At 42.7% G+C, this 11,497-nt stretch overlaps 2 protein-coding genes across 2 annotated transcripts; both read left to right on the top strand.

Moving 5' to 3' along the window:
• The first annotated feature begins 1,979 nt into the window (after positions 1-1,979).
• LOC132071314 (uncharacterized) lies at positions 1,980-5,114 on the top strand. Its single transcript, XM_059468859.1, has 2 exons — positions 1,980-3,184; positions 3,283-5,114. Exon 2 carries the CDS (start codon positions 3,488-3,490, stop codon positions 5,105-5,107), a length of 1,620 nt encoding a protein of 539 aa, XP_059324842.1. The 5' UTR covers positions 1,980-3,184; positions 3,283-3,487; the 3' UTR covers positions 5,108-5,114.
• Positions 5,111-8,680, top strand: LOC132070693 (uncharacterized; the record flags this gene model as incomplete). Its single annotated transcript, XM_059467678.1, has 1 exon — positions 5,111-8,680. A coding segment is annotated over one exon (3,570 nt), but the record flags the coding sequence as incomplete, so codon positions are not given.
• Positions 8,681-11,497: the final 2,817 nt, after the last annotated feature.

Genomic DNA, 11,497 nt, shown 5'->3' with positions numbered 1-11,497 from the left:
TTGTCCTTGACTAATTTCACTGCTTAGCCTGAAGTATTTAATTTATACTGAGAGAGCCTTCTGCATACACTACTTGCACAGAATGAAGATTTCTCCTTATGCACTGCAGAGACCATGGATACTTTTAAATTATACTCCTAGCATCAGTGTAAATCAGCCTGCAAATTACCACAGCCTGTAAATTTAGTTTGGAAATTATTTTAGTATTAACTACCTCCAAGCTTGCATTTTTATTTAGGTTTTGCGTGAATACTCACTAGAGAAATGTTTGTTTACAGTGAAAATTGGTATTTTTGACATACTTTGGAAAGAGGAAATTAATATAAACAGAAAGTTTTTAACACATGCTTGGTTCCATTTGAAGACCACCATAATTTCCAGAGGTTTCTTGAGAAGAAAGGTACCATTCAGTTCCAAAGTACACTTCCCATAACTATATCCCAAAAAGAACTGTGAGAGGTACAGAAACCTGAAGAGCTATAGATCTGAAGAGCTATAATTTTGACTAGAATAATATATAATTATATATAATCAAATTATGATTAGAATAATATATCTGAAAAGTGTCCTACAGATGTCACATTTTGTCCTACTGCTTAAGGAAATAGTCATCATTTTTCCCTCCGTGCCCCAGATCTCTCAATCCAGGATTTTCTCAAAAAAAAAAGCAACCATAAAATGTTCAGGCAACATAGTTTTTTTGAGTTTTGGTCAATTGATTAGTTCATTGGTTTTGGGCTGGCAGTGATTTCTTTATTTTCATTGGGATTTTTCCTTCCCATCTGTAATCCAAAGGCAAAGTTTTGTGTTATGGAATCAGATTGACCAGTTGGGAGGAAACCTCACCTCACAGCTGGGAATGCTGAATTTCTTCCCTGCAGTGAGGACGGGCTGCCCTGCGCTGGCAGCCACCCCAGGGAAATGTCCTGGCCCAGGTCCAATCTGAGCTTTGAGGTGCCAGGTGAAGGAATTCACCTGAACCTGTGCAACTCATGACAAGTAAGTGTGTGGTTCACATGTCTTTACTTGGCTCACCCATGAAAACTTCCCCATTTTACTGCAAAGATGGAAAATAGTGATGCTTCAAAGAATTGGAAAGGTGTTCTCTTGCAGTTTTGTTTTAAGAATGGATTTATTCTCAGTGGCTTTTTAATAATCTTTGGAGCGAAACTTCAATTTATATGGAAATATAAATGCAGATATTGTGCTTTTTTATAACTTCATCAAATTTCTTCAGTTGACACATATATATATACATTTGCACGTATTCTTCTTGGATAAATCATTAGGTCACAAAACTTCCAAATTTACTGTAAAGTGGATAATGAAAGAATGTAAATTTAAATGTTTGCATTTGAAGCCATTTATTATAATGGTTAATAGCTTCTGAAAAATAAAAGAATTAAAGACACTCAAAAATATATTAAGGGAATTGCAGCAGTTAATAAATAACCTAAAATACACTTTCAGGAAGATCTTTGATCAGATACTTAGGTAAGGCAATGTAAAAATACACTCACAATATTTGGATAGGTAATCTAAAATACACTCACAGAAGAAACTTTGGAATTAGAATATTTGAAGAAGAAGAAGTGGAAGCCAATAAGTTAAAGTGACCTGCCAAGCCGTTAGGATCAAGCCAAGTACAACAGTTACTTCAGCTAAGTCATGGAAAAACATGCCAAGGATAACAGGAAGAAGACCAAATTAGGAAAAGCTTAAAATTTAACTGAGGAAGACCAAGAATTCCCAGAAGACTCCGCCTGCCTATGAATATGCATGTAATAAATGATGTAATCCTTGTTTAAAATTGTATAAAAACCCGCTTTTGCGGTGCATAATCTAGAAATCCACTTCGTGATTTCTCCGACGCGTCGTAATAAAATACCTCCTGCTTATCTGACTTAGGCTGAGTCTCTTAAGCAGTTATTCTCGCCTTTTGGGGCAAAATTCGGCATCATTTTCTGGCACCCCAGATGGGACCAGACAGGAGATCCGGGCCCTGAGGTCCTCCCGGGCCGGGTCCGGGGTCGGGATTCTCTGGGCGCCCCTGACGAATTTTTGTCAAGAAGAGACCCCCCCTGGACTGGCGCCTTGGTGGACGGAGGGTTCCCTGCATCTCCTGCTTCAATTAAGAGGTATTTTAATTGTTTATTGGTTTTATTGGTAAGGAAACGGGGGTCAGACGTGACCGCCCGAAGGGAAAGCTGGGGGACGCCCCGGTAACGAATCCCATTGGGTTGCTAGCATTGGTTTGCCAGGGTTGTTGCTAGCATTGGTTTGCCAGGAGATTCCCGGCATTGTTTTTGTAAAGAAAAGGACAAAAGTCCTGCTGAAAGAAGTGTTTGTTTATCTTGGTATTTTTTGGTCTGTATGGGAAACTGTTTTAACATTGTGCTTGATGTTGTAATACTGTGAATTAAGGGTTAAGAACTGAAACTGCTATCTGAAGAGGTCTGTCAGCCGGTGATCTTTTGTGTCTGTTCTATGTGTTTGTTGCAAAATCTTACAAAAAAATATTTTGCTGCTCTCTCTATAATTTTTAGAAGAGAATAAGTTGATAGATATCCGGAAGAAAATTGTGACCTCCTGCAATTGTTACACTGTCTACGGTTGCGATTGCACGAATCTGGCAAACCGGTGTCTCACGGTCTGTAGGTGACCTCGCGTGACCAAACCCGGTAACAGTCTGTTCTGATATAGACCATAAGGTAGGAATTCCTTTATAAAGGTGCACGTGTATGGTTGAGAGTGAATAAGATGCAGCATCGCTGCGACGCGAGAAGCTAGGACAAAAGCGACTGAAAATTGTGTGTGAAGTGTTAAACCAACACAGGGAATAACTATGGGAAGTCAACAGAGTAAGGACGTAAATATGAAAACCCCCTTAGGATGTATCCTAAAACACTGGAAGGACTTGGGAGGGATCCCGGGGGGAAACATAAGTAAAAAGACACTCCTTAAATATTGTACGCAGTGGTGGCCATTGTACAAGTTAGATGACAATGAGAAATGGCCGCCGGAGGGAACAACTAATTATAATACTATTTTGCAATTGATGCTTTTCCTTCGCCGACTTAACAAATGGGACGAAGTGATGTATGCTGATATGTTCTTTACCCTAAGAAATAAACCGGAGTGGCAAAAAGAGTGCGGGGTAAATGTAGCACCTCAGGACCCCCTAGTGCTAGCCCTGGAAAAAGATAAGAAAGGTTCAAAGCCTAAAGAACGGTGCTGTGATGCATGTAGCATTGGGCAACAATGTCTTAAATTGACAAGAAGGGATAGTGGAAAGGAGAGCGAAATAAGCCTGTGGGAATACCATCCATTCGCCCCAGGACGGGAAGGGCCTCTTCCCAGGCCAAAGGAGGAACAAGGGGATCCTAGCCCCTTAAAGGAGCTGGAACGATGGTGGAAATCTAAGTTTGGGCACAGTCCTCAGAAACTAGATAACACTTGGGAGGAGGATAGTCCATTAAAATCGGGGATGGACAAGAAGGAAAGCAGCCCGCAGGGACCAGATAGTCCACAGGGGTCGGGAAGCTACAAGGATGCTGACAGCCCACCCAGATTAGAAGTTGAGAGGGAAGAAGGCAGCCCACATGGAACAGAGAGTCGAGGGGAGACACGCAGCCTCCCCGAACTAAGTCCATATGGGGATGGTAGTACACCCAGAAGTGGAGGTTTTGGGAAATCAGGTACCTGTAGAATAGAAACTAGCACACCGAGGACTGGGGATAACTCACTGGGAGGCAACGTCTCTAAGCTAAGGTATAGTGAGAAGAATGACACTGAGACATGCGAAAGGGAGGCAGAGAACAACTCACAGAAGCTGAATATAATAATTCAGATAGAGGATAAGAGAGATGGAAGGGGAACAGAAGATGAGGACAGTAGCCCGGAACAGGATAGGCGCCGGCAGATGCGGGAAGAAAGGCGACAGATGCAGAGCGAGGCGCGGCTGGACTGTGTAAACCATGCCAGGGGGGTAGTAGGAAAAGAGTTAACAGAAATAGAAGGTGAAGATGAAGAACAGGGAAAGGGAAAGAGAAAAGAGAAGAGAAAGAATAGGGAAGACATTGAGGCACAGGAAGATCCTGGGGAAGGGACTAGTCATTCGTATTATACCAGATCTGTGGCACGGAGGGAAGCAAAGCAAGAAGAGGAATGGAACCATACAATAGCTCCTCTCCGACAACTTATGCCAATGGTAGGAGAAAGGACCAGGGTAAAGGTGCCGTTCTCCACAAGTGATCTGAACAATTGGAGGGATGAGGCAAGGAACTTCAGGAGGAATCCAGAGGGAGTAGCGAAGAGGTTTGAATTAATGGCAAAGAATTTAGATATTGATTGGGAAGATATAGAGGTGATGTTGTCAGAATTGACAGATACAGAAAGGGAACTCGTATTGGAAACAGGAAAACGACATGCTCAAGTATTATCAGGGAGACTAGAAGATAATTTCCCCAGCAGTAAACCAGAATGGGATCCGGGCAACGAAGAGCACTATCGACGATTGGTGCAGTACAGAAAGCTGATAGCGATGGGCTTGCGTAATGCGATCCCTAAGGCTATCAATTGGTCGATGTTATATGACATCAGGCAGGGAAAGGATGAGACCCCGTCAGAGTTTTTGGATAGACTTAGGGCAGCCATGAGACAATACACACCCCTGGACCCGGCAACGGAAGAAGGGAAACAACACCTGTTAGGATTAATGATGGGACAGAGTAACCCAGACATCAGAAAGAAATTGCAAAAGCTTGAACATCCAGAAAATAAAAACCTGGAGGCCTTGCTGAATGAGGCATGGAAGGTATATAATAATAGAGAAGTTGAGGAGAAGAAAAGGGAGGACAGGAGGATAGCTCGAGTAGTGGCTGTGGCAGTGGCAGCTCAGAAGACAGGTTGCTCGGAACCTGGAACCAGGGGTAGGGGTAGAGGCTACCCGGTGAGAGGGGGAGGGAGGTTCCAACCCCACCCACCTAGAGTAGGGCCAGATCAATGTGCATACTGCCTACAGACGGGACACTGGAAACAGGAATGCCCCCAGTTAAAAAGAAGGCTAATGGCCACCACTACCACCACACAGCAAGAAAGTGAATGAGGGGGACCGGTGGGCCATACCCTAGCAGACCCACTGGTTAAAATGGAGCTAGGGGAAGGTAAAAAGGAATTGGACTTTTTGATTGATACGGGAGCAACCTTTTCGGTTTTAAATCAAGAATTGGTACCTAAAAGTGATGAATTTGTACAAGTTGTGGGAGCAACAGGCCAACCAGAAAAGGCTTACTTTTTGAAACCTATCAAATACAAAATTGGGAAACAAATGGGAATACACCAGTTTCTGTATTTGCCAAATTCGCCAAAACCTCTACTAGGGAGAGACTTACTAGAGAACTTGGGAGCCATAATAAAGTTCAAAAAGGACAGATTTGAATTTCAAGTAAAAGAAGAACAACTGATTACAGCCCTAAGCCTAACAATCAGTTGTGTGAAACCTAAACCTGAGAATCACAATTTTGAGCGAATCCTGAGCGAGGCATACCCATTAGTATGGGCTACTGATATACCTGGAAAATCAAAACAAGCAGCACCGATTGTTGTTGAACTTAAAGATGGGGCAAGACCGGTGGTAAGAAAACAATACCCTTTGAGAATAGAAGACAGGAAGGGGATTGAGCCCATAATCAAAAGGTTTTTGGAACTGGGGTTATTGGTAGAATGTGAATCGGATTTTAATACACCAATCTTGCCAGTAAAGAAACCTAATGGAGCTTACAGACTAGTTCAGGACTTGAGAGCAGTAAACGAAATAACCAAGATATTACATCCTTTAGTTGCTAATCCATACACGCTTTTAACTAGACTCAAGGATAATTTGACCTGGTTCACTGTATTAGACTTGAAAGATGCATTTTTCTGCCTTCCCTTAGCTCCCGAGAGTCAAAAGATTTTTGCCTTTGAATGGGAATCTGTAGATAAAGGAAGAAAGACCCAACTTACCTGGACGGTATTGCCCCAAGGATGGACAAACTCCCCTACGATTTTTGGGAATCAATTAGCCAAAGAATTAGAACAGTGGGAAAGGCCGCTGGGAGATGGCACCCTTCTGCAATACGTAGATGACCTTTTAATAGCAACAGTGACAGAGGAAGAATGCATTGAATGGACTATTTCCTTGTTAAATTTCCTGGGTTTAAGTGGATACCGAGTCTCTCAACAGAAAGCACAGCTGGTGCAAAAAGAAGTAGTGTACCTGGGATACGAAGTCTCCAGAGGACAGCGATCCCTGGGAGCAGCTAGGAAAGAGGCCATCTGTCAAATGCCCAAACCAGAGACGGTGAGAGACCTGCGCGCCTTTCTGGGAATGACAGGTTGGTGTCGGCTGTGGATCTACCAGTACGGGATACTTGCTAAACCACTGTACGATTTGTTGAAAGAAACCAAGGATGTTCTAGTTTGGACTCCCGAGGCAGAAGAGGCCTTCAAGAAGTTGAAGCTGGAGCTAATGAGGGCACCGGCTTTAGGTCTCCCAGATGTATCAAAACCATTCTGGCTGTTCTCCCATGAACGACAAGGGATGGCCCTAGGAGTCCTGGCACAGCAGTTGGGAACACACAAGAGAGCTGTGGCCTACTTCTCCAAGCGACTGGATGAAGTAAGTAAAGGATGGCCAGGCTGTCTGAGGGCAGTGGCTGCAGTGATAATTAACATAGAAGAGGCCAGAAAGCTCACACTGGGCCAAAAGATGACTGTGTTAGTATCTCACACTGTGTCAGCCGTGCTGGAACAGAAAGGCAACCATTGGTTGTCCCCATCCAGATTCCTAAAATACCAGGCCATCTTGGCTGAATCAGATGACGTAACCATTCAGGTAACTAACATTGTGAACCCAGCTTCATTTCTGGAAGGGAGAGCCCTAGCAGAACCCATCGAACACGACTGCCTGGAAACAATTGAAGCCGTCTATTCCAGTCGCCCAGATCTCAAAGAAGAGCCGCTCGAAGGTGCGGACAACTGGTTCTCAGATGGCAGCAGCTTCGTGAAGCAAGGAGTAAGAATGGCTGGCTATGCAGTCACCACTACAGAAAGGGTAATTGAGTCAAACCCCTTGCCTGCAGGGACTTCAGCTCAAAAGGCAGAGCTGATAGCTCTGACCCGAGCCTTGGAATTGGCAGAAAACATGCAAATTAATATATGGACAGACTCTAAATATGCCTTCTCTGTTGTACATGCTCATGGGGCCATCTGGAAAGAAAGAGGACTATTGACTACACAAGGAAAAACAGTCAAACATGCAGAAGAGATTCTGCGATTGCTAGAGGCGGTCCAACTCCCAGCACAAGTGGCCATAATGCATTGTAAGGGACATCTGAAAGGTAACACTATACCAGAGATAGGGAACAGGAAGGCAGACACAGAAGCTAAATTGGCGGCCACAAGAAATAGGGAAGCGGAAATAGCGGCCCTAATACCAGGGGAGCTGGATATCAATATCCAGCCAGATTACCAAGAGTCAGATCATAGATGGATTCAAAGGAATAAGGGCAAAATACTAGAAAATGGTTGGGGTCGATTAGAAACAGGACAGTTAGTGATACCAGGAAACGTGATGTGGCAGTTTGTGAAGGCAGAACATGAGAAGGCCCATTGGGGCCTAGATTCGCTTTACCAATATTTGCAGACCAGAATAGCAGGACCAAAATTATTTACTACTATAAAACACGTTACGTCCCAGTGCGAGCGGTGTCTGAAAAATAACCCGAACACAGGAACCAAAGTACATCAAGGAGCCATAAACCGAGGTAAATTCCCAGGTGAAGTATGGCAAATTGATTTTTCTGAACTCCCAAGAAAAGGGGGGTTTCGGTATTTGTTGGTAATAACTGATACATTTTCTGGGTGGCCTGAAGCATTCCCTTGTAGGACAAATAAGGAAAGAGAAGTGACCAAAGTACTGTTGAATGAAATTATTCCACGGTTTGGGGTACCAAAGAGCATTTCCTCGGATAGAGGTACACACTTCTGTGCAAAAGTGGTGAGAGCAATAAGCAAAGCATTACAAATCAAATGGCAACTACACACACCTTATCGCCCACAGGCCAGTGGGCAAGTGGAAAAGATGAATCATCTCATCAAACAGCAAATTGCCAAAATATGCCAGGAGACTAATTTGCAGTGGTATCAGGCTTTGCCTATTGCTTTGCTCAGGCTGAGAGTCAAACCAAGATCAAGAGAGAAGTTAAGCCCATTTGAAATTTTGTATGGTAGACCTTACGCTATGCAAGTTGTAAATGGAGACGTTATAGACCAAATCGGTAATCAGTATATTTATGATTATGTAATTACGGTGGGGAAACAGTTTGATAAGAATGCTACTGTGGTGATAGAACACCAACCTAAGCAACCTGATTGCAAATTGCATCCGTTTAACCCCGGTGATTGGGTATATGTTAAGAATCTTTTAGGAAAACCCCTACAAGAAAAGTGGGAGGGACCTTTCCAAGTGCTGCTGACTACCTTCACCGCGGTTCGGATCAAGGAGCGACCTACGTGGATCCACTATTCACGGGTCAAGAGAGCTCCGGAAAACAAACAAGAGGAGATCAAACCTGCCCTAGATGTACAGACTTCTGAGTCAGCTGTCTCCGCAGGATCACGTGAGAATTCAACATAGACACTGAACTAGAAAAGATTATTTTACGAGTAAAGCAAATTCACACCAAGCAGCAAGAACGCCAAAAGAAACAAAATTGACAGCCAGACATTATGACCCCGACTCCACCCCAAACCTTTACAACTCTAATCATTGGACTAACGATAGTGCTTCCCCAAGGCTCTGCCCCAATAGACCCATGGTCTCATGCGCACCAGTGTATCCACCCAGAGTTGGGAACGAGAGGGCCCTATTTCGAGGTTTATGCCTTACGAAACAATCAGCCATATGCAAGTGAGGTGTGGGATCAGCCCTCCATGGTAGCATACAAGGGAGACCAAGTCCAAATTGGGTGTCGAGAACTCGACCCAGAGGAAGGGAAAACAAGGCGGCTAGTATTAACAATTAAACCCTTGATGCCAGCCTTTAAACATAACCTAATTACCTTTAGTCCAGTGAAAATGGGCAGGCCCACAGTTTGGATCCAGCAAAAAGGCCCAATTTCATGTCAGTGGAGCGACTTCAGGGAGGATCCACCCGGATCACGACAACCGATAAAGGGGGTGATTTATAGAGAAGATTCACTTGGGGAGCTACGCCCTCAAAACATAACCTATGACCCTCACCCTCTTCTCCATTCCCCGGGAGAAATTGTAATATCTAGTGGTCCTGAGGGAGGGAAAGCACTGTGTGAGATGGCATTTAGATTGGATCAGTCAATGATGTTCACATGTGAAAGGGAGTTGAAAACACTGGGACAGGATATTAGCTCCCTCGGGCGTGCTCTCGGGCGTGCTGTCGATTATAGGATACAATTACCAGAAGACGTGATCCCATTGTATCCAGATTTAGACTTGCCTCAAGAAACCACCCTACCAGTGGTATGTAAAGTAGTACATAACTTAACCTTTATAGGGCCTCAGGTGATAAGAAAATCTAATGAACAAAAATTATTGTTAGACCCCACTTATTCCCTGAAAAAGGTGCAGATGAACCTTCACACCGATATTACGTATTTGCAAAAGGGTTGCCAACCATTTATACAGCAAAGCCTTAAGGGATGGAATGCATGGCTAGCAACAAGGTCTCATCATAGAAGAGTACAAAGAGATCTAAGTGGATGGATTGGCACTGGATTTGGTATATTAAACACGATAGATCAAGAAGTATTAGTGAATAAATTAAGTACCGTTACTTCGAACTTAGGAAAGCTAAAAATGCCCCTCAGTTCATCCATGCTCACATTAGCAGAAACACAATCACTAGTAGTAAAACTACTAACCATGGTAGCAAACCATACTGAAGAGGATTTTTTGAAGTTCGCTAACTATACAGGGGAGCTTAGCAAAGAAATTGCACTAGCTATCCAGTGCCCTCAGACACAACAATGGGTACAATCAGTAGCTGCAGGAATAATGAGAGAAGGAATGTCAGGTATATTACCTCAAGAGATAAGAGAAACAATACTAAAGAACAATCATACTACACAATTTGAGAAGGACCACCAAGCCTGGTGGCAATTAGTAAATTTCACTTATGACCCTCAACAGGAACACATTGAAGCCTATGTCCTCACCATTAGTGCAGCAGAGGAAAGAGCTATCTTTCCTATCCTCACTCTAGGGACAATACATCAAAATGTTATTGTCAAGCCCATAGACCATAATGTCTGGGCTAGTTATGATAATACCAAAAATAGGTGGCAATCGGTTAACACAGAAGCATGTATTCCTAGAGGACAATTAGGCTATGTCTGTGAAAACGCTGTAGTAGAAGCGGAAGATCTATGTTTAGATGCTGAAAACAGTGTATGTACCTTTGAAATGCTTCCGCATAATAGAACACAATCACAAGTTTATTATATAGGGAATGGGTGCGCTTGTGTGAGGACAGCTTGCGATAACGTCACCATAGATAATTGCCAAGAAAAGACTAACAATACTAACTTTTGTGTATGCAACTTCACCAAGATAGTAGGTTGTGACTTTCATTATACTGTCCCAATAACTACTCAACAGCTAATTAATGCAGATTTTGACCTATATCAAGAGATACCGAAATTACAAATAGGGATGGACGTCGAAGTCCTTAAAGCAATGCTCACACATCCTAAAGTAAGGGAATTAATACAAAAGGTAAATCAAACAACCAAACGAATGGTATGGCAGGTAGAACATAATTCAGAAAAAATACAGAATGTCCTGACTAAAGTAGAACAAGTAGGCCAGCATCATTGGTGGGATATCTTTGTAGGATACTCCCCAACAGCTACACAAGTCTTTAACTATCTGGTGCACCCAACGCTAATAATAATCATAGTTCTGTTACTATTAACTCTTACAAATATTTGCATGTGGTGGAGACTGAGAATTATAATGAAAAGAACCCAAATGATCTGGGCTATGGTACGAGCATATCAGCGCCCTACAGGGTTAGAATTTGACGAAAGAATTCGTAAGTAATAAGAAAAGGGGGGAAAATGAAGCCATTTATTATAATGGTTAATAGCTTCTGAAAAATAAAAGAATTAAAGACACTCAAAAATATATTAAGGGAATTGCAGCAGTTAATAAATAACCTAAAATACACTTTCAGGAAGATCTTTGATCAGATACTTAGGTAAGGCAATGTAAAAATACACTCACAATATTTGGATAGGTAATCTAAAATACACTCACAGAAGAAACTTTGGAATTAGAATATTTGAAGAAGAAGAAGTGGAAGCCAATAAGTTAAAGTGACCTGCCAAGCCGTTAGGATCAAGCCAAGTACAACAGTTACTTCAGCTAAGTCATGGAAAAACATGCCAAGGATAACAGGAAGAAGACCAAATTAGGA

Source organism: Ammospiza nelsoni, chromosome 3 (genome assembly GCF_027579445.1).
Source record: "Ammospiza nelsoni isolate bAmmNel1 chromosome 3, bAmmNel1.pri, whole genome shotgun sequence".
Lineage (NCBI taxonomy): Eukaryota > Metazoa > Chordata > Aves > Passeriformes > Passerellidae > Ammospiza > Ammospiza nelsoni.
This window is presented reverse-complemented; position numbering and strand designations above follow the sequence as displayed.

What these genes read in the sequence shown, in the direction of transcription:
- LOC132071314 (XM_059468859.1), top strand. Translation starts at nt 3,488, where the DNA reads ATGGACAAGAAGGAAAGCAGCCCGCAGGGACCAGATAGTCCACAGGGG.